The 27954-nt window shown below is 48.4% G+C and overlaps 8 protein-coding genes; 5 read left to right on the plus strand and 3 right to left on the minus strand.

Annotated features, from left to right (window-relative positions):
• Positions 1-3891: 3891 nt before the first annotated feature.
• GSTUM_00006849001 (uncharacterized protein) lies at positions 3892-4584 on the plus strand. XM_002838997.2 has 2 exons: positions 3892-4226; positions 4293-4584. The coding sequence occupies exons 1-2, from the start codon at positions 4027-4029 to the stop codon at positions 4339-4341; spliced, it is 249 nt and encodes an 82-aa protein (XP_002839043.1). The 5' UTR covers positions 3892-4026; the 3' UTR covers positions 4342-4584.
• Positions 4585-6134: 1550 nt separating this feature from the next.
• Positions 6135-7185, plus strand: GSTUM_00006850001 (uncharacterized protein). XM_002838998.2 has 2 exons: positions 6135-6667; positions 6719-7185. Exons 1-2 carry the CDS (start codon positions 6365-6367, stop codon positions 7037-7039), a joined length of 624 nt encoding a protein of 207 aa, XP_002839044.1. The 5' UTR covers positions 6135-6364; the 3' UTR covers positions 7040-7185.
• Positions 7186-7519: 334 nt separating this feature from the next.
• GSTUM_00006853001 (uncharacterized protein) lies at positions 7520-8279 on the plus strand. XM_002838999.2 has 2 exons: positions 7520-7970; positions 8037-8279. Exons 1-2 carry the CDS (start codon positions 7559-7561, stop codon positions 8096-8098), a joined length of 474 nt encoding a protein of 157 aa, XP_002839045.1. The 5' UTR covers positions 7520-7558; the 3' UTR covers positions 8099-8279.
• Positions 8280-9357: 1078 nt separating this feature from the next.
• Positions 9358-10737, plus strand: GSTUM_00006855001 (uncharacterized protein). XM_002839000.2 has 1 exon: positions 9358-10737. The coding sequence occupies exon 1, from the start codon at positions 9387-9389 to the stop codon at positions 10530-10532; it is 1146 nt and encodes a 381-aa protein (XP_002839046.1). The 5' UTR covers positions 9358-9386; the 3' UTR covers positions 10533-10737.
• A 797-nt stretch (positions 10738-11534) lies between these two features.
• Positions 11535-13793, minus strand: GSTUM_00006856001 (uncharacterized protein). XM_002839001.2 has 7 exons: positions 13754-13793; positions 13546-13652; positions 13290-13412; positions 13184-13209; positions 12679-13095; positions 12169-12623; positions 11535-12119 (listed from the first exon to the last, which is right to left on the minus strand). The coding sequence occupies exons 2-7, from the start codon at positions 13583-13585 to the stop codon at positions 11687-11689; spliced, it is 1494 nt and encodes a 497-aa protein (XP_002839047.1). The 5' UTR covers positions 13586-13652; positions 13754-13793; the 3' UTR covers positions 11535-11686.
• Positions 13794-18287: 4494 nt separating this feature from the next.
• Positions 18288-19561, minus strand: GSTUM_00006858001 (uncharacterized protein). XM_002839002.2 has 4 exons: positions 19318-19561; positions 19224-19280; positions 19029-19156; positions 18288-18942 (listed from the first exon to the last, which is right to left on the minus strand). Exons 1-4 carry the CDS (start codon positions 19401-19403, stop codon positions 18842-18844), a joined length of 372 nt encoding a protein of 123 aa, XP_002839048.1. The 5' UTR covers positions 19404-19561; the 3' UTR covers positions 18288-18841.
• Positions 19562-20794: 1233 nt separating this feature from the next.
• GSTUM_00006859001 (uncharacterized protein) lies at positions 20795-23538 on the plus strand. XM_002839003.2 has 12 exons: positions 20795-21087; positions 21210-21284; positions 21340-21462; positions 21494-21513; positions 21565-21734; positions 21788-21810; positions 21917-21993; positions 22045-22241; positions 22291-22693; positions 22754-22793; positions 22864-23239; positions 23387-23538. The coding sequence occupies exons 1-12, from the start codon at positions 20992-20994 to the stop codon at positions 23440-23442; spliced, it is 1656 nt and encodes a 551-aa protein (XP_002839049.1). The 5' UTR covers positions 20795-20991; the 3' UTR covers positions 23443-23538.
• Positions 23539-24167: 629 nt separating this feature from the next.
• GSTUM_00006860001 (uncharacterized protein) lies at positions 24168-27211 on the minus strand (the record flags this gene model as incomplete). Its single annotated transcript, XM_002839004.1, has 4 exons — positions 24168-25292; positions 25349-26791; positions 26844-26948; positions 26999-27211. The coding sequence occupies 4 exons, from the start codon at positions 27209-27211 to the stop codon at positions 24168-24170; spliced, it is 2886 nt and encodes a 961-aa protein (XP_002839050.1).
• Between the last annotated feature and the right edge of the window lie 743 nt (positions 27212-27954).

Here is a 27954-nt window from a genome sequence, read left to right on the forward strand (position 1 = left end):
GTGCGATAACTCCTCCGAAATCCAGAACTTGTACAGCTTTAAGCCTTCAAATTCGATACGGGTATTGCAGCACAGTCCCGACTCAATATCGCCGTAATAGAAAACTACGAAGGGAAGAAAAAATCGGGCGGGATAGCCGAGAGGCTTTGCTACTTTTCGGGATAGTTCGGCAGGCACAACCTAGAAATATCGAGGAACCAATTTACTTGTATAGTCTATACGGTACCTAACGCAGGCTAACTCAAAAGAAAATATTAGAAATATCATGATAGTCAGACAGTAGTTGTTCTCTACTCGAGTGCCAGTATTCCACCTGCTGCCCCGCAATATTTCACAACACTTCTATTTTTCTTATGATACTCCTCAACACGTGCGCTTTGTTCTCGTGCAGTACAGGATGAATGGAGGAGCATCTACTGTCCAATTATGATATTGTCTCCTCTTTACTTGTACCACTAGCCTATATATGGGGATATGGCTTTTTCCACATTTCCGGCCCCTGTCACTGCGCCAGATGCTTGTGGCATTAGAGATCGAAATGTTTTCTGTAGCTGTCCTAATGGTTAAAGTTTAGACCCTGGACATTTATCTTCCACTTTTTCCTGCGTTCTTGCCAGAAGAATATACAAAAGTTATCATACAAGATGTGTGGTAGCATCGCAGAGGAGTGCTGGGGATTGGAGCCTGCCTAGGTTTTACTTTTCGGAATTTCTTTTTCTCATAGAGGTGTAAAGTCCCGGGGCCGAAAACAATTCGTAGAGTACGATGCCGGTATTTGGATGTCTTGAGGGTCAATATTCAGATTCTGTGCTCGAGGACGGTACCCGAACAGTATTTAGGTTAGCGCCTCTTAGCACCAGAGCATCTAACTACTCCATGACGTAGGAAGGAGGGTTAAGAAGAAGGCTCAACGAACGGTGCCGGTACTCGAGCACATCCGTAGATCAGGGCCCTAGCAAATATGTATTCCTAAATAGTCACCAAAAAAGGGAAAAAAATAGCAATTTCGGATTGTCAATGACTTTTCAGGATAAGAGATTTGAATGACGCCTATACTCCCACCTCCAACCACTTATCAACACTTGTATCATGGCGTACCTAAGTTGGGAGACAACCAAGGCGCTACAGTTGTGGAATCATTCGGGCACTTCCAACGTCGCCGGCCATGCGCTCGGGACTGGCCCTCTTCCGGCCCTTTTCACTACCTCCTGCGGGTTTTTAGTGTGTTGCGCGGAGAGGATCCAGAGCATAAAATGCAATGAGCGAAGCCACCCTGGCGCCTTGTCCTATCACGGAGCGGTGCGCGCACTGCACCGCAACCTCTGCCAAGCGAACAGCGAAAATCATCTGGATGGGCCTTTGACCGACCGGGCTGAAATGTGGTATCCTATAGTATGATACTGGTAGTGTTGTTTTCGGCACGGCCATCCTTCACTGATTGTAAGTTCACCGCACAAGACGTCACTCGATAGGGGTGTTGGACTTAGTCCTTATCCACCGTACAGAGGTAGTTTCCTTTTCCTTTTCCTTTAGTCACAAGACTCTTGTTTGTTTTCTCAATCTGTGACTACGCCTGATCTAATTATAAGTGGTTTACCGCATTGGGTACCTCTTGTAGTTGGATGTCGGAATAAGGGTATCACTACTGCGTCATGTTGGAAAGGTGGCCTATGTAGTATAGGACACAGTGTCCGGTGTGACTGCTCAGTCGATGTAGTATATTAGTATCTCTTCTCGCTTTGTATTTAAAAAATCAAGCTTCTTCTCTCCTACTTCGGAACACACACATTCACAAGGGGCTAAATTAGGTGATTTTTGGAATCCGTTTGGGTCGCGAAATATAAATCTTCCAAGACGCGGAGTAGGTTTGTTGGCTCAGGGAGGCGGGGGGGGGGTATGCAATTAACTTGCTGCCGGAAGAATTTCCCATGCATCGAGCCCGAGTACCGTCCCTTTCGGATTCATGGTTCGCTGCTCGTTCCTGTATGTTATCTTTTCGGTTCGTGCCATATGGATCCGAATTGTAGCTAGGAAATCAAATATCTGCCAGCTAGACCAACCTAAGCTCCTTTTGGACGGCGAATACTGTGCAGTATTGGGTTCGAGGGTGTGACCCAGGACTAATGTCACAGGTGCCATAGAGTTGCCCGTCTGTATAAAAAGGGTATAGCCCCTTTATATCCCTTGCGGTGAGCATAGAAGTTTTCCTGATAGCAGATATATCTCTATTTCCAATCCCTACTGCACAAGTGTTTCTGACTACAAAGATTCCTCTCGCCTCCTGAGCATGGGGCTGAATGATGTTTTATGACAATCAACAAACTTGATGCGCACGTCCAGGAAGACGCCCACTTCATCACTCCACTATCACCCAGAATTGCACGCGGTGGGCCACCAGGTGACCCAAGAAGCCGGAGAAGAAGCCGAACAATCGACTGCCGAGCCTAATCAAAGTGGCAAAACTACCGGTACCGTAGGGTGAGACCCCTTCGGTATCGTTTTCGCGGGGTGTGCCCTATTGAAGGATCCAAAGAGTCATCCCGCCCTCGAACTCCATCCAGAACCCGGAGCTGTTAAGGGCGTCCTCTCTCCCCCCGCCACCTGTTTGTTTATTTGAGGTGATATATCTTTCATAATATTTCGTTTGATCTGCTGGGGGCTTGCGGTTCTATGGGCTGACTTTGCGTAGGGTTATTACTGTCGGATCTTCTGTATACCGGCCGGTAAGGCGCACGCCACGGAGGAGAATCCGACGGAATTTGTCATGAACCTGCACACCATCCCTCCCTCCCCCTTTAGCTTTATCACTGTGGGCAAAGGCTACCCTCCAAGCCTGTCGATATCCAAAGGCTCCATGCAACAGTACATGATAGCCACCATACCCCCAATTGGCGAGCACCCGGGCGCCAGTACTTTGCGCAAGCCAGAGCTAAAGGACAACGCCGGAAAACGCATTCCATTAGACTCAACCGAGCATCGTATCCGCCCGGTGCTTACCCACTGGAGGAACCCATACCGGTACGGCGACTCTCCAAATACGATTTCAATACCCATAATCTAACACACTACACAAGCAGGCAAAGTAAACGAGCGGGATGGCCCAGGTTTAAAGTACTAAAGTGTGCTACCAAGGCGGGGGAAGAAAGAAAGAAAAAATCCCGCACGAGTGAGCATTCATGACACACCAATTCGGAGCCAACTCCGATATGGTGCGAGCACTGGAACACAAGCTCAGGCAGTCGCCCAACACCGAATCGCACTTTTTTGCCCCACAGCCAGTCAGGCGCGGGTCGAGCCACAAAGAGATGAACGACACAATGCATCACCCTAGAACCCACAAGCCCATTCGTGGCTGGTGCCTGCTGCGCTATACCATTTCGTTATAAAGCCACAGCCTATGGTTGGTTGCTAACAACCACGGGCAAGGACAACGTCACTTGTGACACGTCTTCTTTTCATCCTTCCCTATCCTTCGACAAGCCAGTCAGCGCCGGTACCAGGCGAGACAGCTCGCACACACAAAACGCACACTCACTCACACTCACTGCCCCCCCTCCCAACTTACGAAATCCAAATTCGACCAAGCGAGCAGTGACGATGATACCCGTAGGCTAAGTCTATCGAGCAATCAATCCAAGAAAACGGAGCGGAAAAAAGAAATTTCCGTACAGTAGCGCTGCGAGCAGGCTAGAAAAGTGTATTTTTGACTCGCCCGACTGGTCAAGGAAAGAGGGAGCGTTCGTAGGCAATCGAGTATGTATGCAACTTATGTATGAACCAATGGAATGGATGGTAGGGAGGGGGGGAAAAAGAAAGAAAGAAAGAGGGAGAGGGAGAATTGATAGATAAACCCCACCCCACCCGTTTGTCCGTCATTCCCATGGAACAACACCGGCGTTCAATAGAGTACTTGTGATTTTCCCACTCCCATCTCAAGCACCTACTGCTACTGCCACCGCTACACAAAGACCAAGATCTTTCTTTCATTCTTTCATCCCTACAAAAGAGAAGAGAAGAAAGAAAAAAATGGCAGGCCACGATCATGCATCTCTCCTCCCCCTCAGCACCATCCCGCGGCGAAAGCCCTCAAAGTCGCAACGCGTGCTGAGAAATCTGGCGCACCCGCTACGCTCCCGACAGGAGCGCAAGGCGAGGAAGTTGGATAAGATTCAGCGAGACGATGCGGAGCGGCAGGCGAATATGGAGGAGTTTCTGGAGGGTGGAAGGTATGCTTTCTGAAACCTTTGCTTGAGCTTGATTGTGGTTGCTGATTATGTTTTTTCTTTCTTTAGGATTTTCTATGAGAAGCAACATGCTATGAGCCAGAAATATGAGTATTAAATCGATCGATTGATTGATGAGGGTTGTTGGTGCTTGTTTCTTTATTTCGTTTGGATAGCAGGTTGCTTGCTGGCTGATGGGGGAGTTTTTTTTTTTTTTGCTTCTTTCATTTTCGTTTGGAACTGGAGTGAAGGGGTTTTTTTGTGATTATGGTTTGCGTTCATTTGGTTGATGCGTTTCTGCTCAACTTATTACTTTGCTGTACTGTATATTTTTTATCAAAGCCTTTCTTTCATCTTTCCACCTATATAACCGCAGATGGTGGGATTTTTGACAGCTCTCGGTTGCTTGCGAGCATGGTACTGGTAGCTCCCCCGTCTGGGGATGTAGACCGCTGGCATGCACTTCAGCCCCAAGTGACTGTCATCTTCACCCCGCAACCAGCACAATCGAACGATACTCCAATGGTTAGCCAATAGGTACTGTGCTCAGTGCGGTTACCCTGCATCTTCTTTGCTTTTACTCGTTCTGACTTCAGAAGCAAAAAGCCCTACTCGTAGACTACACCTTATATAGAAGCGGAACACTCCGGCGCAGGATCCGAAACAACAATCGGTCTCCCTCCCCAGATCTACTCGTACCGGTGGGTGATGTGATAGGTTTATGAGGTCGTTAACTCGTATTCATCGATAGAATTGAACCCGCAACGAAAGAATAACGAGACGGTTGACTTACGAGTGCTGCTCGAGCCCTTGGCGATAACGAAAAAGAGGCTTCCAGAATACTGTACCGATACCTGTGCTGGTACGCCTGAGGGAACTTGGTCCAGTGGATTAAATTACTCGAGCGAATGCCTTCTTGGTTACTGTGTCACGCTCTGGCGTCGAGGAATGAAATACTTGTATCGGTATTACCAGTTATTACTACCAGTACTGGTACTGTACCACCAAAATGGATCATCCGTCCTACACACAGGAAGACCACGGATGTGCATTTGCCTATTTTATCCGCCGCGTACGAGTACTCGGGAGCCCGTGACGGGTAGGGTATTATATTACCCCGCGCGCTGGCCTGGATACCGTATCATTGCTACGAGTTCTCGAGTAAGCATCACGCTGCAGGTCAGATTCGACCACAATATGATAAACCTATCGTGATCTCATGCTATCAATAGCCCAAGACCAAGGGGGAGGAGAGCTTCGGAAAAATACGGTATTAATGCACACACCCGAGCATGGCAAAGTACCGTAAACCGCTGGACTAGTCGTAGCTCGCTCGTAGAGTTGTAAGGTATCATCATATCTCTCCTCTCCATAATTTAGTTGCGAGATCCGGGATTCGAAGTTCGGATTCTTGGCGATCTATTGGCCAATCTTGAGCTGAGAGGTTCCTGGAAGTGGTCAGGAGTTCCTCACCATCTGATCATAGGGCCGGAGCTTGGGTTACATTGAAGGTTAAGTCTCCCTTCGCCTATTGTTTGCTTTTTTAGGGCCCATTTGCATCGCCACCGCAATTGCACTTTTTTTTAAAAAAGAGGGTTTGGTTTCTTTTTCGCTAAGCCTGTACGATTGATTAGGGGAGAATGATCGGGGTCTTGCTCGTAAGTGGTTCGTCTTCCATTTTCTTCTTCTCGAGCTGGGCCTTTTGTGTACTCGTACGTGAGGGTGTGGGTGAATTGGATCTTGGCGGAGAGATGTTTTCCTCGGATAAGATGGATTAGATTAGATAAGATCATCAATCTCGGTTAGCCACTGTGTTCCAACGCGTCATCCTGTATCTTCCAGAATGTTCCCTACGGTAGCTTTCCACTTCCCTCTCCCATCTTCCCCAACCTTCGACAAACATCCTGTGGCGATCCGGGGAATTACGAAGACTCGCTGCGAAATCAATTACTCGAGTAGAGTAGAGAAAATGCCAGAAACCGTGATCGTGGGTATAAGTATGCCTTCCTCGAAGCAGCAAAGGTCTCATCATTCTCGGAAATCACAATTCGAATAATCATTACCACCATCTACAAACACTACTTACTTACCACCATTGCTATATCACCACTCTACACACCACACTCCATAAACAAATTTAAATGCCTGCACCAGTATTTCAATACTTGTTCTTTCCAGAACTCAACTACTGTCCTTGCCCCCCGAGAAAGTCGTTCTCTCCCCGCTTCGATGTGCGTGAGACCGCGAATGCGTACATCGTTGAAGGCGAACTGCCTGGCATTACCGATAGATCGAATATCTCCGTCGAGTTCACGGGTAGGGGCAACATGGTTGTCAGAGGGCGGGTTGATCGGTCGAGCACTATAGTCGCCCCCCAGGCACAACCACAAACATCGTCATCACCATCGCAGCAGACAAGCGGGAAGGAGGATAAGGGTGAAGATGTGGTCCCAACACCTACTTCCTCCGTGCCATCATCTCCATGATCACTGAAGCCGACGATCGAAGACGTCCCGGACGAAGACGATTGGATGGGGATTACTGATTCGTCAACTGAGAAGGCGAGAGTTGAGGGAGAAGCTGCTAAGATGGGGAGCCCGGTTGAGAGGAAGGAGCAGCCAAGGGGAAAGGTGGAGAAAGGAGAGGAATGGTCAAAGAGGTTGTTGTCTGAGAGGTCGGTGGGGGGGTTTGCTAGAAGCTTCAGCTTCCCGGCGGTCATTGATCACGATGCCGTGACTGCTTCCCTGCGGCATGGAATCTTGAGGGTTGTCGTACCGAAGGTCTTTGGCGCTGGAAAGAGGATCGAGATCCAGTAATTGGGAGAGTCTATGGATTGCTAGATGTTGTAGATTTTACTACTTGCGCCCTTGTACTGTACTTTACACGCTCTTTTGGTTGTTTCTTGCCTAACTTTTTTGGTTTGATATTGCTTTCTCTAGTTCGCTCTGTTTGGGGGTTGGAATACGGGATATTAGGGTAAATTTATATGTATTTTTACTGATCACAACTTGTACGTTTTTTGCCCCACGAAACAGTGCCATCCCAATGTATTTATCTTAAGACGTAATAATTATCCTTATCATGTAACCCCCAGTCAAACTTTAGGAGAAGTAATAATATTGAAATCCTATTCAGTAAAATATTTAGATATCACCCCACTGCCGTGCTATAGTGACTGACTAACCGTAATGCACGTATACCATTCCTTTCACTTGGACGAGTAGAATATGACGTCAGCAACAGATCAAAACCACACATGATACACCAAAAAACTACAAGTACCACCACAATCCCCAACTCCAAACACCTACCAACCAGCAAGAAGAAAATCCAAAATGTCCCTCCCCTCCCCATCCCCCCTCCAAACCGCGGCAAAGGCCCTCTGCGATACCCTCTCCCAATCCCCACCTCCCTCACTCCCCGCAATCCTGCAACACTTCGCCGAAACCGCAACCGCCCATGAGCACGGCCTCCCACAGCTAACACCATTCCTCGGCCGCGAGCTACCAATACCGGACTACTTCACCATACTAGCCGACAGCCTCTCTTTCCGGAACATGCAGTTCAAAGAATACATCGTCGACGAGGCGAGCGGTAAGGTCTTCGTTAGGGGCACTGGAAGGTTCATTTGGACGGCGACGGGGGAGGCTTGGGATGAGTGTTTTGTGTATTTGTTGGATTTCATCAAGGATGCGGGTGGTATGTGGAAGGTGGGGAGGTACCAAGTTTGGGCGGATAGTGGGGCTGGTGAGTTTTTTTCGTTTGTTTTCTTGCTTCTTCGTCTTGAGGGTTGGGCTGATGGGTGATGCGTAGCGTATTTGGCGAGGATTGGACGGTTGAAAAGGGTGCAGGATGGGGAGGAAGAGTTGGTTTAGTGTTGATTGTGAGGTTTGGGAGTTTTTTCGGCCTTTTTGGCGTAATGTTTCATCTATCATTGGGTTGGACTTCAGGGGTCGTTCGTGGGTTATGGGTGCGTTGGGTGTGATACGGATTTCCCTACGGCAGCGGTTTATCCGCTCTTTCTATTCTACCATGAAATCAATCTCGCCCAGGGAATGCTAGTTCCGGTATTTTGTGATAATCTGTCAGGGGTACCATCGATTAGCCCACTTGATCTCTACCTGCACTCTGACAGTCTGTCAAGGCAACAGGTTCCTGCCATCAATCACCCAAATCACCACCACCAAGTGACCTGGAATGACCGTGTCCACACCATGCGAGCTGCCGGTCGGGACAGGAGGCAGATAAATATCCGGGCGGAAGAGCGGGTGTGGCTCGACGGCCGACGAGTTTCCCCTGTTCACCGCAATGCACTTGCACCCGTATTGCTTCGGTTTTCTCTGTGGTTTGACGGTAGGGTCGAGGGAGCGTTTGCTTTACTCGAGTAAAGGGGGTGTCTTTGTTTCTGGGAGGGGGACAGTGGTTCTTACCCCCTTTATCTCACAAGAATACTCACAAGTAATCACTCGATCTTCCAAAGGGCTGCTTGGTGGATCCTAGGTGAGCTGATTAACCGTAAGCATGGGTTGACGACTACGTGGTGGGTGTTTGGGGGGATACAGTACAAGTACGATGCATTGCCCGTCCGTCACGACGACGATGGTGGGGAGAGGAAAGATAGGGGCTTTCGGTGTTACTTGTAACGTACCGTAGGCATTAAAAAGTCATACTTGTACTTGTGGACCGCTATTTTGCTTTCTTTCCTTTCCTTTTTTATTTCCGTCGGGCGCTATCAGGGGGATCGACACAATTCTGGATCTGGGCTCATCGACCTTTCTTTTTCCTTTCCTTTTTTCACACCTTGACTGTCTTAACCCGTGTCTATCTACAAGTACATGTATCGTTCACAACACATCACTCGAAGGCACAGCTTGGCTGGATTGTGTTGAGGACTCATTTGCCAAGTGTCGTACAAGCTGCAAGCCTTTTCAGCTCATGCACGGGGCTGTGTGGGTGCTATGGGAAACTCCTTAGAGTGCTACAGGTAGTCCAAATTTATAGAGTGCCACAAATTGCTTTTACATACGTTACACAAGTACGGGGTGGGGGAAAAGGGACATTTGGGACATGATATAAACCAACTTCTCTGCCGCACTCGCCTCCTCTCTTCCTGCAGCTTCCCCCGCCGCACATTAACGAACCGACGAGAGCGAGGAGGAGAAGATGATCACGGCCCTAACCTGCAATGCTTGCTCAACCCCGCTATCCCCCACCGAAACGCGTGTTATCTGCCGCGTCTGCGCGAATTATGACCTCTGCAGCAACTGCCACACCCTTGGCCGCTCCTCGGACTCTCACGAGGTGCAGCACGAAACCCTGATCCTCTACCCACCCACCAGCATCTCCCGGGACTACCACGTGCCTCCAGCTCCTCCACCCCCGCTCCCTCCTCGCTCCGGCAACAACATTGGAGAGACTAGCCCGCATCCGTGCCCCGCCCCGCTAGCGGCCCGCATTCCCACCGCCGCGAGCAAGCTCCTATCGAGCAACAACACCCCAACGAGGCGCCTAAAGGACCTCTCGGATGCGGTCTTCGCACATGTGAGCAGAACCTACCCCGGTGCGAACCAGCACTTACTAAACCCCGGCCAAATATCGAATTTCTACGAACTCACTGGGAAACCACTCAAGGAGAACTCGTTCGGCTTGTGGATCAACGAAGCGGATGGTGGTCCCAACAATACAGATCCCGAGGTCGCGCATCTCTACGATCGCCTGGGGATCGAGTACTCGCTCATCACGCGCGTCACTGGAGGGGGCTCGCAGGTGGCGATAAATCGCATGCCCGTGCTCAGTCACCGCGGCTTCAGGCAGCTTCTGGTCTGCGAGATACTGGAGGACCCGGGGCACGCGCACTCCTTCTTCAACCGGTTGGTACGCCTGGCGATAGTTGATGACAGCGGACGGGCGTTCGGGGAACTACCTCGGGGAATGTTCCCGGCAGAGCCTGACCCGGCTTTCGTGGCCAAGGTCGCAGCGGTCACGGATGAATTGTGCGCGCGCGTGAAGGCACTTATTGCCAGGTTGAAGCGTGAGAAGGAGGAGAAGGACCGGAGGGAGTGGGCCATGGTACAGGAGGCACTGGCGCAGCGGGAGCGTGAGAAGGAGGAGGCCCAGAGGGAGTGGGCCCTGGCACAGGAGGCCCTGGCCCTCCAGGAGATGGAGTTCGCGCAGATGGCTCAGATCGAGATGCACAGGGCGAACTTGGAGGCCATGTGCGCGATGAATGAAAAGAATTTGGCCAACTTGCACTATGGTAACCAGCTCACGCTGCAGGCGGATCAAAATGCATTGTCGTATATTGAGTAAGCGCTATTTGATAGTCTGCCCTTCTGTTATATCATAGAGTACTCGAGTTCAGTGCTCTACAAGTAACCTACGAGCTTACTTTTTTCTCCTGTCTTTTTTTACATTTCTGACTAGTATTATCTTTTCTTTTCCCCCTTTTCCCCTTTTCCCCTTTTCCCTTTTTTTTTTTTTCACAAGAAAAATAAAACAAATATATTTCCTTCCATGTCTCTTCGAACCGTGCCTGCATACCGGTATCAGAGTGAGTACTGGAGCACAAACCCAACCTACCGACATGATGCGGCCTGTAAAGTACGTATGACAGTGCAGTCAAGAGTGGGCAGCCGCACAGCCATCGACGACGGGCTGCTGTAGCCGTACAGTACAGTACTGTACTGTACTGTAAGTGCGGGATCGGTGTGCTCTTGAATGATTGCTGTAAAATGTTTTACACCTGTCAAACAATAACACAAATATTAAGTTAAGGCATAATAAGTAAGGCGGCCAAACAAACAAACGAGCGAGCAAAATATTCAATCCATCCCGCGGGATGGAAGCAACCCCCCCTCCCCCCACTTTGAAACCCCCCACATGCATGCGTGAGTCTAATTCTTAGACATGCATGTCTGTAGGCTATGGTGCTCTACGAGACACAAATATCATGGGTGATGCCGGGGATCTATGATGCGCGAAACAATAATGATGATGACGATGATGGTGATGATGGGGAATTTTTTCTCTCTTTCCTTTTCTCTTTTTGACACTACTCGAGTAGTGGGTGGGAGAAGGAGGGGAAGGGGGGGAAAGAGGAAAAGGGAAATGGCGAATTGAAAGCAAGAAAAGTTGCACTATCGATCAAAAGCTTAAAGCAACAATTTTACCATGCAAATTCACAAATACCCACTAATAAATCTTCTGTGGTGCTACAATACCCAACCAAAACAAAACAAAACAAAACAAAACAGAACAGAACAGAACAGAACCGGAAAAGGTGGAATCTTCACGTCAAAGGTTAAATAATAATATCGGTAATAGCAATAAAATGATTGTATCATTTCAATTCAAGTGGCATAGCAGAAAGATTTTAGGTATTAGAACGTACAGAGACCTAGAGCAGAGCAAACAAAACCAGACTATAGGACCCCCCCGCAACACAACCCGTTTCCTTTTTTTTTTTACGGGACTGGAGGAATCAACGAGTTCTTGCGCTTGACGTTAACACCGGCATGAATACCCCCCCTGATACGCTTCATGGTGAGTGCGGCAATCAAAGCAGCACCGACACCGCTTCCGTCCTCAGAGGGAACAATCTGGATAGGATCCTTCCTAACCGCCCTCCCCCAGCCGAAGATTTCGCGAAGAGCTTTTGCACCACGTTCCTGAAAGTTGGGATACTTGTTGAATACAGAGCCGTCAGCGCCAACATGGCAAGATTCAATGTTCTTCATCTTGCAAATGGCTGCAACGCCACAGGCAGAAAGGCGGGCGGCACGAGTTCCTATGAGCTCCGAAAGGCGACGGATGAGCTTGCGCTCAGGCTCGGTAGTCTCAATCTTCAACTTCTTCTCAAAGAGGGCATGAGTTTCCATTAAATTCTCCCATGGATCACTTAGAATGGTAAGCCCAAGCCCATCAAGCATGCCATTGAATAACATACCTCTCAATCTCGGCTAGGAAGGAAGAATCTAAGGAATACTCAGTCTGAAGAGCACTAATGTCCTGCTTTTCAAAGATCTTAACGTCAGGGTTGGAATGGAGATCAACAAGAACCAAACGGAAAATTTCTCCCAAGTAAAGACCTGCAACCATCTTCTCGAATGTTTGCTGTCCTGGGCGGGGAGAGTGCTCATCGATATGCTTGTCATATACAGTGCGAGGAAGGACACGATGTTCATTGTCGAACGCCCCCCATTCACAATTAATAGCAATATCGAGTTTAGGATCAAGATTCATATGAGCAAGCTTAGGAATAGAGCCAACGGTCTCCATGTAGGCAGCATTACAACCAGTACCGAAGATGCAACCGATTCTGGTAGTATTGTCGGTATACGCAGAAGCGATCAGAGTTCCAGTGGTGTCATTGACCAAAGCAGTAATTTTGATTGGGACCCCCTGTATTACCGTAATTAGTATCAAATAAGAGACTGTTTATTGAGTGAATCTTTACCTTTCTCTCGAGAGCAGCTTCGAACATGGGAACAACGTCATGGCCTTCAACACCTTCAATATCGAAACCTTTGGTCCAACGTTGCAAGATACCATGATCAATAGCATTCTGCTCGCACGGATATGAGAAGGTAAAACCAAGATGTAGCTCCTTCAGATCCTTGACATCTTGGCCGTCATGATTTGCGACCAAGAATTGCTTGACACACTCGGCAATGTAATCAAAAAGCTGTTCCCCAGTGCCAGATTTGATCTCTTCTGGAAGGCGGTACTTGGACTGACAGATTTCATACTGGCCCTTCTCTTCAGGAAGCTCAACCTCGCAAACACGAAGATTTGTTCCGCCCATATCAAGAGCGAGGTAGGTGCCCGTCTCATCGCCAGTGGGATATCCAATCACCCAGGTTGGGTTCATGGGCTATGAACGGACGGTAACACATTAGTACCCCATTGGGTGGCCAAAACGCAAAGCGATGAATCGGAACGCAGCTGCAGATAAAACATACAATTGTGCCGCCTGCCACAGATAACCCTATACCGTCAAACAAAAAAATTTGTTAGCAAACTAGCCAACAACACCCTCCATGCCGTTGACATGCGAAGGGTTCCTACCCTTGATCAGTTCCTCTTGGAATACGGATACAATCTCATGGAGCTTTGGCGTATCAATGGTGAACATCTTCTCGAGTTCATGGATGTGCTTCATGAGATCGTTCGGCACATCGTGCATGGAGCCTAGCCAATGACTCTTCCTGTCAACAATTCACTCAAAAAAATAAAAATAAAATAAAAACACCTCAAGTCCAAGCCAGGCAAGCAAGCTCCAGACTCAATTTGCGATCTGGAAGTCCATGATGAGTAGACGAACCTTTGCGGCTAGGCGGCTTGCGAGATGCACTGAGATACATCTTTTTTTGCGCAGGGTGATGGAGCCTTGCGAATGAGAGAAGCTATGGCAAATCCCAGGGAAGAAACCTGGAAATGGAGGCACTCGTAAGTAACGAGTGGTGTTTTACTTTAGTTTTGTTGGGCGGCGGAGGAATAGCTGATGGGATGGGGGGAAAGGGGAAACGTACGAATGGAAAGAATGAGAGAGAGGTAAGAAGTTATTGTCGGTTGAGTGGAGGTAGAGTGGTTGAGACTGGACTGACGAGAATTTTGAGGAGGGGTCTGTTGGTCGCAACACTTGGAGGGGTAACCTTTGTTTGGTGGGGTCGGGCAACACCTAGAGGATTGTGATGTGGGCGGTATGCGACCTGAACATTACCAACAAGAAAGGAAAAGAAGATAAAGGGAAAGAAAAAGGAAAAAAAAAAAGAGAGCCAATCTGCCTTCCAAGGTTTCATGGGAAAATTATCTCAATATCAGTTTGCTAATCGGCTTAGGAGGGATGAATTATTTATTCCTCTCGAGAGCACCCAGGGCGACAAAACATATGGCACCTTACCTACCAGTGACCCTATGAGTACTCGTACATTTTTTGCTCGCCTTGCTTACGGTATTAAGTTACTCTACGAGAAGCCAAGTCGCCGGCATGCAATATCCCTTGACAGCACCAAATTGCAAAACAGCGGAGGCAATGTTTGCTATGGAGATGGAGCGGGAATGCCGGTTAGGGGCCTTCCCTTCGGCAGTGTGGGATTGTCAGCTTGTGGACTCCAGGTATTCGTGGGGTCGAAGTGGAGGCACATGAGGTGGGGTGGAGATTGATAATGACGGGCTATTTCCATTACCGGGGGTCGAGACATGGAAAGCCCAGAATGGTAATAAGGAGGGAGAAACATTAGAAAAAGAAAATTTAACCAAAGGAATGGACAAGAGAAGAGGAGGACAGAGAAAAAAAGAAAGGAAAAGGAGAGACGAGAAGATAGCACGACACGAAGCCAGCATACCGGTAGTGTCCATTATGTGGGTCTCTCTTTCCTCTATACATCTTAGAGACGTAGGAAGAAGACGAGGCAGGAGGTGATGATACGATTGAAGGCATATTGTGGTAAATTTACTTGACGGAGAGCTAACTTGATAGGAATCCCCAGCCTTAGATCTTCCATCCCACCACCACGGCGGTCACAATTTTTTTTCCTGGCTACTACTTGTATGATATTTACGAAAAATGTCTGAGTGTAACAATACGCTACTACTCGAGTACTGTACCGGTATGTCATGCACATCTACACTAGATTACCGGTATTCGATCCTTTCCATTTCCAAGGTTGCCTTCTATTTATCTATTTTCCACAATAAATTTCTTCTTCCCAAATTCTCCGGCTTCTCCCTCCCTGCCTCTCAGATCTCAACCTCCAAGCCTCAATGTCAATGGAACCGCCGTTGACAATCATAGGAAAGCGGAAACCTATCTTACCGCGCATTAGAATAGCTGCACTCTACCGATACTTTGCCTGTCGGGTCTCCGGTCACTAGTCATGTATGCCTGTTAGGGTAATCTGACTTGACTTGCGTGGTACGCAGGATGCAGGACACAAGTGCGTCCCACCCGGTGGTGGTGCAACCTGGACAGCGCATATCATCAAAGACCACAGTTGCAATACTCGCACATACGAGTACCGTACATACAGTACAGCCCAGGTTTTTTCTTTTTCCCTCCTTGCTTTGCAGACAACAAGTAGCATCAACACCAGCACCAGCGGCAGTGGCAGTGGCAATGGGTGGATATGAGTGTGGGTGGAGTTGAGGTTTAGTGAAAGAGAAACACAGCGCGGAATACAGCTGAGCCATTTGGGCGAATGCCTAATGATGGATGGGTGGACAGATCATAGGTGGGTCATTGACGTGAATTTTTTAATCTATGTTTTTTTTTTTCCTTTCTCCTTTTGTTGGTCGAAGGCAACCCAAAAGATAGTCTACCCTCACACTTTTACTCGTACAAGTACCTAAAGCGTGCAAGTGTACTGTACTAGTACAATATGCACCACAAGGAAAGCGACACCCCAATCCCAACCCGATCATTGGTTGACAAGCCAGGATCTGATCGTCTGTCATCCGTTTCTGAAGCACGTCGAAACACTCTCCTACAGGAAAGAGAGAGGGAGAAGGGGAAGGGGGGGGAAGAGCGGAGAGACAGAGAGGCGGGATGAACGACAACAGCCTTGGACGAAACCTTCAATTACAGCGCCATCCTCATCATCACCAGCCATCGCCGGCTCATTCATCCATCGGAGGGATTCAGCATCAGCATGAAGCATAAAGCAAAGGCCAGAAGGAGAGGGAGAAGGAAGGGGCAAAAAAAGAACCTTGATGTCACTCATCCGCCAACTGTACTCGTGCAAGGGGACCATTTCCCGCGTTCTAGCCCTTATCTTAACTGGCAACTGGGCACAACTTGCTTTCCACGGGGTGGTACCGTGCCCTCCCTAGCCTTCCTGCTCCTCCTATCAACATTCAAGGTACTTCCGCTAACTTAACTCCATCATGCTCGAGCACACACTACTCTAGTATTGCCAGCCTGAATATACGACAAACCCTCCCCGTCCAGTTTCCAACTCACACGATATTACCTACCGTACATTACCGCGAAGCCCTCCCAGGCCCTACCCATTAGAAGAAATTCTAGAAAACCCTCCCCCCCCCATAATATGTACCTGAATATCTCATTTTTCCCCAGATTTCCACGCGGCTCCACTTATCATCATCCCCAACAACCCACCTCGTCGCTCTCTTCGCCTCACATATACACATGAGTTCTACCGTAATGTTGCTTGCCAGTCGTTACACCTCTCACTTCTCTTGCCTTTATTTCCGGGCACTGAACTATGGATTAGAAGCACGGAAAAAAAGGGTAGAAAAAAGAGAAAAAGGAAAAAATTCACCAAGGAAAAATATCGTTCGTTACCAGTTCTCTGGGTTTCTCGATTTCTTTCTTGCTTTTTTTCTTTGCTTTTTCTTTGGCTCTGATCAACGTCTTGCAAGCAATCCATCTCGAACCGACCAGCAAGTTCTATCACCGCACCACAGTCATAGCCCTGCCTGCCTTCCTACCAACCGCTTGTTCTGTATGGTCTATCATAGCTCACCGGCAGGTAAGCCAGCCAGCCAGCTGGTTAGCTGGTTTGCTAACCTAGCTATGATACCTCTACATAACCACTATGCGAAAGCAGAGTGAGCACGATTCGATACGGCATTCATACATATACACAAGTATCATACATATATATGCTACTCCTAGCGTCGAAGCGTTTCTTTAAAAAGAACTGCTATTGCATACCACCCGGATCCAAGTAAAAGGGCCAAATTTTGATGGCACGCAGTAGCAGTCCTCCTTAAAACACGCTTCGACATTACGAGTACTTACATACATACGGTTGTCCCATCCCACAAACTCTCCATCTCGATGAACACACATACCATACCCTGTCACACCTTCGCCTCCCGGTCCGTCCATCAGTCCATCTATCAATCCGCAGTCTTGCACTTACATACGGGACTGATTGATGAACTGTTAGCCTACCTATTCATCCATCCATCCACTCATCCACTCATTCATTCATTCATTGCCTTACCATTCCCTGCCCAGCGACGCAACCCTTCCCACCAGGTGAACCATGATATCAACAACCACACAACCATTCACTTCCATCCGATATTCCCTCCCTCAATCCATCCCTCCATCCATCATCCATCCATCTACCCCCGATCCAAAATAGAACTCCCCAAGATCCTCACTCGCCCGACTTCACTCATTCTTGCCAACGCGTCCACCTCCCGTTCGTCCATACCGTAGGCCCCAGATACGCGAACCAACTTGTCATTCCGCACCGAATGAATGAATTAATGAATCTATGAATAGCGAACCAAACCAGATATATATCTACCATAAACCTCCCCCCGAGATGCGTATATAACTCTCCCTCCCCATCCCCCCTCTCCCATCCCCCACCACCACCCACCACTACTACCCACCACTACCCACCACTACAACCGCAATGTCCATAAGACCAACCCTCACACTCTCATTCAAAGGCATTGCCCGGTTCACAAGGGAATACCCACTCCTGCCGCCGCCGCCGCCGCCGCCATCGCCGTCGTCAGAACAGCGGTCCTTCCCCTTCCACATTTCGGAGTGGGGTGAGTGATGCTTTGTGAATCGAAGTTTTGTTATGGCGTATAACATGTATGATTAAGTGGTTTTGGTTTTTCATTCATGCAGGTACATTTTTTTTGTTTTTTCTTGTTTTTCGATTAGCCCTTTTGCTTTTTTGTAATGTGACTGACTTCCTCGGTGAGAGGGTAGGAATGGTGGAAGGGAGGGAGGAGGGAGGAAAGGCATCTTGTTTCATTGGAGGAAGTCTTTTTTTTTATTTTTAATAATCCAACGGGGATATATATGGTATGGGTACGGGATTGGCGTTATGGGGGAAATATGATATGGGGTGTTTCGGTCGGCCTTGCGTCAATTTATCTCTTTTGTTTTTTGGAGGGATGTGGTAATGGAAGTATGGGGTTAAGGGGGAAGGGAAGAAGTAAAGAAAAAAATATGATTGGTAAAAACGGCTGGCTGGGGGGAATGCGTGTGGTGGAGAACTTTGTCTATCCGGCAGTTTTTTTTTTGTTTTCTGTTTGCTCATTTGTTGGGGGAATTCATAATATATGATATTTTCTTTTCTGTGAGAAAAAAGGCAAATTTGGTGTCACCGGTATTTTTGTTCAGATTGTAGGGCGATAAGATAGATAAATATCCGATGAGCAAGGAAGAAACGAAAGAAGGGGAGGGTAAAAAAAAAAAGAGTGGCCAATAGAATTGATGCAATTGCTGAGCTCTTTCAATCAGCTTTGGTGCTTAGGCCGGAAAGATCGGAGGAGCATACAGGTATCCTGCCAAACCATCTGCATACGGCGATGTCAAACATTCAACGGGGACTGGCCCATCATCCCACAAAGAAAAGGGACAACGGCAAACGTAACGGTAGTGAGAAGAAAAGAGAGAATCGTAAAATCAAAATCAAAATCAAGAAAAACAGAAACCAACAATAACTTAGAACGCCCCCAACCAGAGAGCCAAGCGCGAATCAACCACTTTAGATATCATATCAATGGCGCCCTGAGACCTGAAACCCCGATAAAGACCGGGTAGAAGAATCCCGGAAAAATCCCACAAACCTGACGAATGGGCTCTTCTTTTCCTCGGGTTTTCGGGGGTCCTCAGATGGTCAATCGATACCGTGTTGTTTCTTGAGCTTTTCTAAGCTCTCCTGGCGCTTCGCGAGGTCGTTTTCCGAACGCACCATTTTCTCCGGTTGGTGGTATAATACTGGATAATCCCATCTTTATCAGCGCCGCCAAGCTAAGGGGGCGATGATAGAGCGTGGTCTGGGAGAAGGGAGGGGGGCAACAAACCAACGAGGTAGCGATTCTGAAAGTTGAAACCATTTAGCTTATCGCAAGCAGTCTTCGCATCCATCACGTCCTCATACACGACGAATGCGGTACCCTTGGTGTTGTTCGCGATGCCTTGACGAATTTGGCTAATAGGCGGGTTTTCAAGTCAGACAACTCAGCGATCGCTTGGGATAGGGCAGGAAGAATATCTACCGGATTGGCCCAAACTTGCCAAAGAGATCGAAGAGTTCCTCGGACGATACGTTGTAGCTAAAAACAAACGCGGTAAGCGGATGACCGAGATGACAGTGAGGGGCATATTCTTTCGTGCCTCAGATTCTTGACGAACAGAGCTCTTTGGACTTCTGGTGCGAGTTTACCACCCCGATTCATATCTCGGCTGCAGTAATGGTATTCACTGGATATTTACCGATGGGAGAGGTGATGGGAAACGAGATGGGCGGCGTTAGAAAAACGTGGTTTGTGAGGGAGAACGAGGAGAGATGGAGGAGGGTTTATCGATACAACGAGGCTTCGAAGGATGGGATAGAGGAAACGGAGCAAAAAGGAGGCGACCCGGTAACGGGCTCCGATGTGGCTCGATTGGTCGAACGATAGAAGGTCACGAGACTCGCGGTCTGACTCGGTTCCGGGTTTGGTTTAGCTTTAACCAGTTGGCGGTTGGATCACAGATGTGTGGCGGCAGACTGGCAGCTTGGCAAGACGAAAGAGGAATAAGGTGTGGCACATGTCCTCTCTGAGAAGCTTTATCATGCATTAAGTACGATAGTTCTTGTTGAGACACGCATTTTCCGGGGATAGAATGGGGTTTCCAGAAACGGAAATAACAGTGATCCATGGAAATGTCCTCTCTAGAATTAGAAAGGACTTTCAGGTGAGATGATTTTGTAAATTTATTAATGGATGCCGACATCCGTAACATATTCTCCTTTTGGTGGTCTGAGAAGTTAAAATTCTGGTGAACCTTTTCAATACCATGCTCTTGGCGAAAAAACCTTCCGGATACCATTGACTGAGAAATACAAGTGCTAGGGATAATGTTTTTACACAGTTAATTTAGGTTAACTCATCAGATAATACCTGTCCCGTACGAAAACATCTCCGCTGGCACTTGTATACCACCGAAAAAGTGAAACCTTGGCACAGAATCGCGTTGGTCTGACCTTGCTTAAACATGGTATTTTCATGGTGATCTTTTGGGTCAAGAATCCCAAGAAAATTTCTAGAGAGAATTTTTTAAAAATATTACCAGGTCTTAAGTAGTTCTAGATTTTTCCAGCATTGTTTGAAGGGCAAAAATACTGGAGGAACTGAGCGCTAGACTCCCGGTCGCGCTAATTCTGTCTCGGACAAATTCTCTTGAAATGCCCAGATTCGTAACCTGTGTTGGCTGGCTGCTGACTGATCTGGAACGGGAGCGCCATGCGATAAATTCCACTGAAACAAGCCACTACTCGTACCCAAAGGATAACGCCGTTCATGACGCAAGGCAAACATGGAGTCTCCGTGGCTGGTATCGCTGCGGTAATTACAGCTGGGATAGTACCCAATAAGAAGTTTCCCCCGACATCTACTCGAGCATGGATTGAGGGGATCTGTGATGCCGGGACAAGTACGGTAGTCTACTCAGCTCTAATTTCGCCCTTGATTCCGGGCCACCCATAGCGAATTTAAAAAAAAAGAAAAAAGAAAAAGGAAAGCAAGAAAGTAATTCCTCCAAGCTCCTGTCGACTTCAGCTTCTACACTCTGTTTTTGCCGTTTACCGCAAGCAAACGCTTCCCTCTTTGAAAATTTCCAAGACTTTTTAACTGCTACAACCGGTACTCGAGTACGGTACTTGTACTTGTACCTCTCGGGTATCATAATAACCAGCGTTTACCACATTTCCAGTTGTACTGCTATACAGCAAACTTCTAATACTTTGCGATCGGCACCGGTATTGGACGCGCGTACAGTAAAATGGCCCCGGGGCCGGAACAAACTTCCCCACCTTCAGCTCCAATCTCCTCTGACAGAAGCCCCGAGGAAATGGCGAAGGCGGCCGTTGAAATTCAAGTACGCATCTTCTCTCTCTCCAAGATAAAGGGGGGGGATAAGGAAAAGGAAAACCATACATGGAATGGCATCGCATAACATGCCAGGGAGTGATGAAGTACTGACTTTACATTACCTTCTAGCGGCATTACAGAGGCCATCGCGAAAGACGCCACCTAAAGGGCCATGGATTGACACCAATGCAACGCTGGAATGATGTAATATGCTTCACCGGCTGCGCCTTCGTCGAATGGCTAATGACTGCTTGATTAGGCTTTGGAAGAAGCTGAGTACCGACAAGTTGCTCGACCTGTTTCCCTGGAGAGGAGGGTTGAATTGAACAAACAACGAGAGGAGGGAGGAGGGGGTAGTGCGGCACTGGAGCATGGGAGAAAGGTTTCGGGGTCAAAAGAGATGTGGGACAAAGCCGTTTTGTTTGCTAAACGGGTACGAGACGATAAATTATCTGGTTGGTGAGGGTGAGGCTAATTGGTTTAGGCACAACATGACGACCCCGACGATACCGTTTCTGAGAGCAGTAACGACTGCGATAGCATTAATAGCAGAGACTCTGAAGGTACAAAAAAAAGGAAGGCGGAAGAAAGGAAAGAGAAAAAGAGGCAGAAACGTTTGGAGAGGATTGAATATTCTAAAGCTATGGACATGCAGTATGCGCTATCTGGGAAGTTCATATTCATGAAGTATCACTGACGTTTCAAAGATATTTTCTGGAAATGGTTGATCGTAAGAACTATCTATCTCCACTCCACCCTTGATCCCCGCTAACAACTAATAGTTAAGGTAACACTAGCAAATAAGCATACGCAAACCGCATACTAAACCATTTTAGCACCGTTATGGCTCAAACTTGAGAGCATACCACTCTTACTGGCAACAGCAAGATACAAAAGAGAATTTCTTCTACTGGTATAGTGGATGCCCCTGTTTTAGCCACAAATAGCGATACTAACCAGATAGGCTTGACCGTGGCGAGGGCAGGGAAGTCGACCTTAGTGTCTGCCCCCGTGAACAGCTAGAGAAGGAGTGCGTAAGATATTTATCGAGGGAAGAACGGCAAGCATATCTGGTCAAAATCGACAACGAGGGGAGACTATGTTGGGCCAAAACTGGGAAACGCATAGATACCAGTACCAAATACAAAGACACACCCCACGGTACAGTACTCCCGTTCATAGATCCAACCTCCGCTAATATTTCCTGAAGGAATTGTACCTATAGATAGTCCAGAAGCCGCTGAGGAGGCCACAGATGGTCAAAGATATCGCCCGGGTTCAAGCAGCAGTATCTCTAGTTCGTCTTCATCTTCGTCATCGTCGTCCTCCTCCTCCGGCTCCGACCAGAGCACAGTTGCAGACAGATATATAGATCCCAATATGGTTGCACATCATGGGCCTAAAAAGATTTTCCACGTTTCTGCGTCAACAGTGCTCAACCGTTTGCTCCGTAAGACGACTAAGAAGAATACGTGGATTTTTGTGGCAGATACTTCGTTCAGGCTCTACGTAGGAATCAAGCAAACAGGAACATTCCAGCATAGTAGCTTCCTGCACGGTGGGAGGATCAGTGCCGCGGGGCTGATCAAGATCCGGGATGGCCAGTTGAGAGGGTATATCCCTCTTACACCACCTACCTACTTGCATACCTAACTGACGTGATGCTATCATAGCCTCTCACCGCTATCCGGTCACTACCGTCCTCCAGCTGCTGTACTCCTGCCCCCCCCCCTCCCCCTCCCCTCCTCTGTGCCCGCCGATTGCTAAGTAACCTTCCACTTAGAACTTCCGCAGATTTGTCCATACACTAAAAGAAGAAGGCGCCGATACTTCCCGCATGAGCACATCTAAATCATACGCCGTTCTCCTTGGCCTAGAAACCTACGCAAGCCTAACCAAGGGTAAGAAGAAGGGCAAGTCCGCGGCGCGGAAGACCGTCGGGAAAGGGGAGAAGACCGGGACCCATGCCATCGCAACCGGCGTGGATATAAGTAAGGGCGCGGTGAAGGGTGAGGAGGCCAAGCTCAAGGAGGTGGAGGGGGAAGAGAGGGGGGGGAAGGGGAAGGAAGGGAAGGGGAAGGAAGGGAAGGAGAAGGGGAGGGAAGGGAAGGGCGTGAAAGTCGAGAAAGAAGGAGGGTGGTGGAAGTTTGTGAGGAGACGTAAGACACCTGTTTAGTTGGCTATTTGTTATTCCTCCATTTCTCGTTTCCCCTTCTTCAAGAAGAGTCGAGAATTTAGGAGTTGGTTGTGAGGACAGCGAATAGGCTAATATGCTAACCATGGGCTGTGTGCGGGGGAGAAAATAGTCCGACTACCTGGCAAACATTCCCGCACAAAATCTCTGACACGGAGCGCAACCTGATGTGATACGAGGAAATGGGGGGGCGTCTCAGCCCTGTTTCCCCTGGTTTCATTTTTCATCTTTCATTCCCTCAGATAATGAGAATCTAATTGACGACCTTACCACCCCTAATACTACACTAACAGAATACCATAATCCAGTGCAAATGATTCAAAGTCAATTATGTATACCCGGTTCAATTCGGTTCGGTCTAATTTCTGCCATCGTGGTGAATGAAGGAAGGAAGAATGGCAAGGGTGGAAAAAAAAGAGAGCGCCGACGGAATATGACACAAATGTTCTCGACTCTCTGGTCTCTCGCTTTGTTTAGTAGGGGAAAGAGGAGGGGGACCTTGTGGATACAGTACAAGATTGTTGTACCTTGACTACAGTAGTATGGCAATTGCTGGTTGACCTCACTTACGTACCCGAGGAGGATACGCACGCTGCCAACACGCCCACCCTCACGGCAAGCCCACACCCCAAATTCCCGGGGAGAGGGAAACTCGAGGATTCCAGCACCAGTATGAGAAGTAACAAAGGGAACTACTAATGTAGACATTCGATATGAGATAGTAAACTCACACCGTGCAGTTCCGCCCCCACCCCATAATCCACGTCCCATCTAATATTACAATCATGAATGAGCCCAATAAATGTCCAAAAAAAAGAAAACACGAAAAAAATAAAGATGACCGCTATCAAATTCATTATTACACACTCCCTCCTTCTCATTTAGCGGCGGGCCTAAGGTCTAGGCGTCGGCGCAATCGAAAGGCTCAAAACACTCTTCAACGTTCCGAGGGAATAAGTGTTGAAGTCCACGCTGATCTGCGAGAAGCTAGTGCTCCTGGTGCCGAGTCCCAGGACCAGCGAGCTAGAGTACCCATCGCCGTTGGGTGGGGCGGTAGTTGTTGGCGTTTCGGCGGCGAGGGCTGTGGGTGAGGTCAGGGTCGTTGCCGCTGGTGATGGCAGTGTAGATCCCGATGCTGATGGGGGAGGGGAGGGAACGGAGCTGGTGCCAAGGGAGAGCGCGGTGGGCGTTGAAGATAGAGATGAGGAAGGGGAGAGTATCGCCGACGGGAGGATAGTAGCGTTGCCGGTTGGGAGCGGGGTAGTTACGATTCGCATTGTTGTGGAATGGGGTGACTGCGCGCTCAGCTGCGTGGTTTCCTTGTAAGCCGCGGTGGGGCAGAAACATTGGCATTGACAATTTTCGTTTCCGGACCCAGCACCGCTACCCGCTACTGCAGATGGGAGGGCGGTAACCGCGGTTGTTGCGGCTCCTGTTCCTGCCGCGGCGGGGACAGAAGAAGAGGCAGTGCCGTTAATCCTGATCGCCGTATCCAAGAACATTTCAAAAGTCTTGTCGGCAGTGGGATTAATGGCGAAGACCATTCCCTTACCGCAGTGATTCCCCACGCGCTGTTTGCAGTACCACCACGTCGGCTCGGTAGTTGTGACGGTGTATGCCCAGAATGGGGGTGGGACGATGGTGTTGTTAGGGTTTGGCCTGAGGTCACTGTCCATTCCCGTTGCTAGGCGGTTGCAAGGTGCTGCAAAGGTGGATTGGGTCACCGAGTGGTTGTTCGACATAAAGATGAAGTGTACCAGGTCGCCGACCGCTGCGTAGATTTGAGACGGGGTGTAGATGAGACCGGCAGTGCCACCGACTGTCACTGTGTGTGTTGCTGCGGCCTTACCGGCGCCGATGGAGGCTGTCGTATTGCAGGGGGTTGTGGTCGTTGCCGTGACGATTTTTACGGGCAATGAGGTGTGGACTGTTGGTGCCGAGGAGGATGGGAGCATGGGCACACCGGCGACATTCTGCGTGCGGGTTTCAGTCTGGATGATATGGGAGAGGAGGGTTTCCTGGGATTTTTTGTTAGCGAGTGATTATTGATGATGTCGGAACTAGGGGGAGTTACGGTAGCTACGCTGGCGACGGTTTGGGTCTGGATAGCGTGAACCGTTTGAGTTTGGGTATTCTTGATGGATTCGGTTATCACCCTATCGATTGTTTGGTGGATAAGCTGAGTTTCGACGCTCTTCACTACCTCTGTTTGAATGTTGTTGACTGTCTGAGTGTGAACGTTATTGATAGTCTGAACATTGTTGACGGTCTGGGTTTGGACGCTATTGACAGTTTGCGTCTGGATAATGTGGCTCAGGAGTGTTTCTACCGCTTTTACCGTTTCCGTCGCCAGACTCGAGACAACCTGGGTTGCTGTTGCGATGCTATGGATAGTCTCCTTCTGTGTCTGAATCTCCTTGACAGTCGCAATGCTCTCTCTGACCTCGGTAACAAAATTGTTGATAACAGAAGTTGCTACGCTGTGAAGCGTCTGCGTCGACACATCCTTGACTGTCTGAATGTTATTGACCGTGGCGGTAGCTATGCTTGAAACAACCTCTGTCAAGATACTGTGCAATACCTCCGTCTCGGTCTGAAGTTCCTTTAAGGTCTGAGTTTGGACGTTGTTGACCGTCTCCGTCTGGAAAATGTGGCTCAATAGTGTTTCCACCGTTTCCACTGTTTCCGTCGCCAGACTCGAGACAACCTGGGTTGCTGTTGCGATGCTATGGATAGTCTCCTTCTGCGTCTGAACCTCCTTGATTGTCTGAATGTTATTGACCGTGGCGGTAGCTATGCTTGAAACAACCTCTGTTGAGATGCTGTGCATTACCTCCGTCTGGGTCTGAAGTTCCTTTAAGGTCTGAGTTTGGACATTGTTGACCGTCTCCGTCTGGAAAATGTGGCTCAATAATGTTTCCACCGCTTTCACTGTTTCCGTTGCCAAACTCGAGACAACCTGGGTGGCTGTTGCGATACTATGGATAACCTCCGTCTGCGTCTGCAATTCCTTAACCGTCGCAATGCTCTCTTTGACTTCCGTGACAACATTATTGATAACAGAGGTTGAAATACTGTGAATCACCTGCGTCGCAGTAGCGACGCTTTCCACAACCTCTGTCTGAGTCTGAACCTCCTTAAGCGTCGCTGTAGCTATACTCTCTTTGGTCTCCGTGACCAAATTGTGAATGGTCGCTGTAGCCACACTCTCTTTAACCTCCGTGACAACGTTGTGAACAGTCGCGGTTGCGGTCTTCTCAGATAGCTGTACTTGTGTTTCAACCATCGTCTGGATAACATGGCTTACTAGGACTTCTGTTGAAACGACCTGGGATACTTGGACCTCGGTCTTTGTTTGGATGTCTTTTAATATGGAGATATCAGTCTTGGTTAGTTCGACGATGGAGGTTTCTAGATCTGTTAGAATTGTAGTGACAAGCTTTTCCACTGTGTGAACCACTGGTGGCAGAGTATGGATTATTGTCGTTGGCTCGATACTGGTTACCACGGCAGTGTGCTGGAGGGATGTTAATACTAAACTATCAGCGAGTGATGTGCGATGAACTTACTACTAGAACCTCTGTTGAAAGATGCACTACTGTTGTAGGAATGGTCTCGTGAACTGTTTGTAGGTTTGTCACTGTTACATGGATCGGCGGTAACGATTCCGTAATCTGCGGCCAGTTAGTACTGACATTAGGTTGTCCGATTTTGGCTGACCCACAGTATTAACCACAGTAACATGTTGAACTTGAGTCTCTGTTACTGGTTGTGTGTGAGTTACAGCCAGTGTCCTATTCAAATTAGCGTCCGCTTGGGTCAGCAGCACCGGAGATACGTACTCAGTAACATGCATCACCTCTGTTTTTAAGTCTGTAACATGTTGTGTTTCTGTCGCTAATGAAATCGAAGTAAACGGCCTTGTTCTATCAAACATAAGCCTGCTATCCTCATTACCCCAGATCCATAGTGGCCTACTCAGTGAGATGCAATGTCTCCACCATCTTCTGTGTCAATGTCTCAACCGCATGCTCTGTCTTTGTTTCCACCATGTGATCCACCGATGTCGAGATCACTGTAACTGGCTCCGGAGAAGGATATTCACTTGGTGCTGTAGCCCTTACCACCCCCAAACCGAAGGTTTGGAGAGCAGCCAATATTAACAAGCCCGTACCCGAGCGGGAGTGTGTTGATGTCCTCATAGTGAAATGAACGGGCCTCTCCAGGAGGGTTCGAACCTATCAACGAAGGATGTATTAGGAGCTGCAAACAACTAGAAGATGGAGAAGACACAGTTTGCTTCTTCCAAAAGAAACTCACTATTATATTAGATGGGAAAAAGTATTTGGGTGAAGATCCGGTCCCCTAAAGAAAGAAAGAATGCGCTTGCGCAACTGGGAAAACTAAATAAACAAAAAATGAATGGAAGGCGGGAGACGAACGTCAAGAATTAATAGGAATCGTGACAAGGTAAACACGATTGGCCGCCAGTGCTAGGTGAAAAGAAGGGAAGGAGGAGAGAGGGAAGGAGGAGGGGAAAAAGAGAGGAAGGGCGGGTGAAAGAGGATGGGTGGAGGGGGGTAGGAATATCCAAGAAGCTGGTAAACTCATGATACGGTATTATTCCAACCCCTCAAAGACGCAAGCCATCCTCATCCCCTCGCATGGTCACGGTACATC

The sequence above is a fragment of the Tuber melanosporum genome (genome assembly GCF_000151645.1).
Source record: "Tuber melanosporum whole genome shotgun sequence assembly, scaffold_3, strain Mel28".
Classification (NCBI taxonomy): Eukaryota; Fungi; Ascomycota; class Pezizomycetes; order Pezizales; family Tuberaceae; genus Tuber; species Tuber melanosporum.

Coding starts and splice junctions, on each gene's coding strand:
- GSTUM_00006849001 (XM_002838997.2), top strand. CDS start 4,027: ATGGCAGGCCACGATCATGCATCTCTCCTCCCCCTCAGCACCATCCCG. Junction 4,227..4,292: donor GAGTTTCTGGAGGGTGGAAG/GTATGCTTTCTG, acceptor TTCTTTCTTTAG/GATTTTCTATGAGAAGCAAC.
- GSTUM_00006850001 (XM_002838998.2), top strand. CDS start 6,365: ATGCCTGCACCAGTATTTCAATACTTGTTCTTTCCAGAACTCAACTAC. Junction 6,668..6,718: donor AGGAGGATAAGGGTGAAGAT/GTGGTCCCAACA, acceptor TGATCACTGAAG/CCGACGATCGAAGACGTCCC.
- GSTUM_00006853001 (XM_002838999.2), top strand. CDS start 7,559: ATGTCCCTCCCCTCCCCATCCCCCCTCCAAACCGCGGCAAAGGCCCTC. Junction 7,971..8,036: donor TTGGGCGGATAGTGGGGCTG/GTGAGTTTTTTT, acceptor GGTGATGCGTAG/CGTATTTGGCGAGGATTGGA.
- GSTUM_00006855001 (XM_002839000.2), top strand. CDS start 9,387: ATGATCACGGCCCTAACCTGCAATGCTTGCTCAACCCCGCTATCCCCC.
- GSTUM_00006856001 (XM_002839001.2), bottom strand. CDS start 13,585: ATGTATCTCAGTGCATCTCGCAAGCCGCCTAGCCGCAAAG. Junction 13,210..13,289: donor CCAAGAGGAACTGATCAAGG/GTAGGAACCCTT, acceptor TTGACGGTATAG/GGTTATCTGTGGCAGGCGGC. Junction 12,624..12,678: donor AAGCTGCTCTCGAGAGAAAG/GTAAAGATTCAC, acceptor ACGGTAATACAG/GGGGTCCCAATCAAAATTAC.
- GSTUM_00006858001 (XM_002839002.2), bottom strand. CDS start 19,403: ATGAATCGGGGTGGTAAACTCGCACCAGAAGTCCAAAGAGCTCTGTTC. Junction 19,157..19,223: donor GGCAAGTTTGGGCCAATCCG/GTAGATATTCTT, acceptor CCCGCCTATTAG/CCAAATTCGTCAAGGCATCG. Junction 18,943..19,028: donor TCAGAATCGCTACCTCGTTG/GTTTGTTGCCCC, acceptor GGGATTATCCAG/TATTATACCACCAACCGGAG.
- GSTUM_00006859001 (XM_002839003.2), top strand. CDS start 20,992: ATGGCCCCGGGGCCGGAACAAACTTCCCCACCTTCAGCTCCAATCTCC. Junction 21,088..21,209: donor AGGCGGCCGTTGAAATTCAA/GTACGCATCTTC, acceptor ATTACCTTCTAG/CGGCATTACAGAGGCCATCG. Junction 21,285..21,339: donor CAATGCAACGCTGGAATGAT/GTAATATGCTTC, acceptor CTGCTTGATTAG/GCTTTGGAAGAAGCTGAGTA.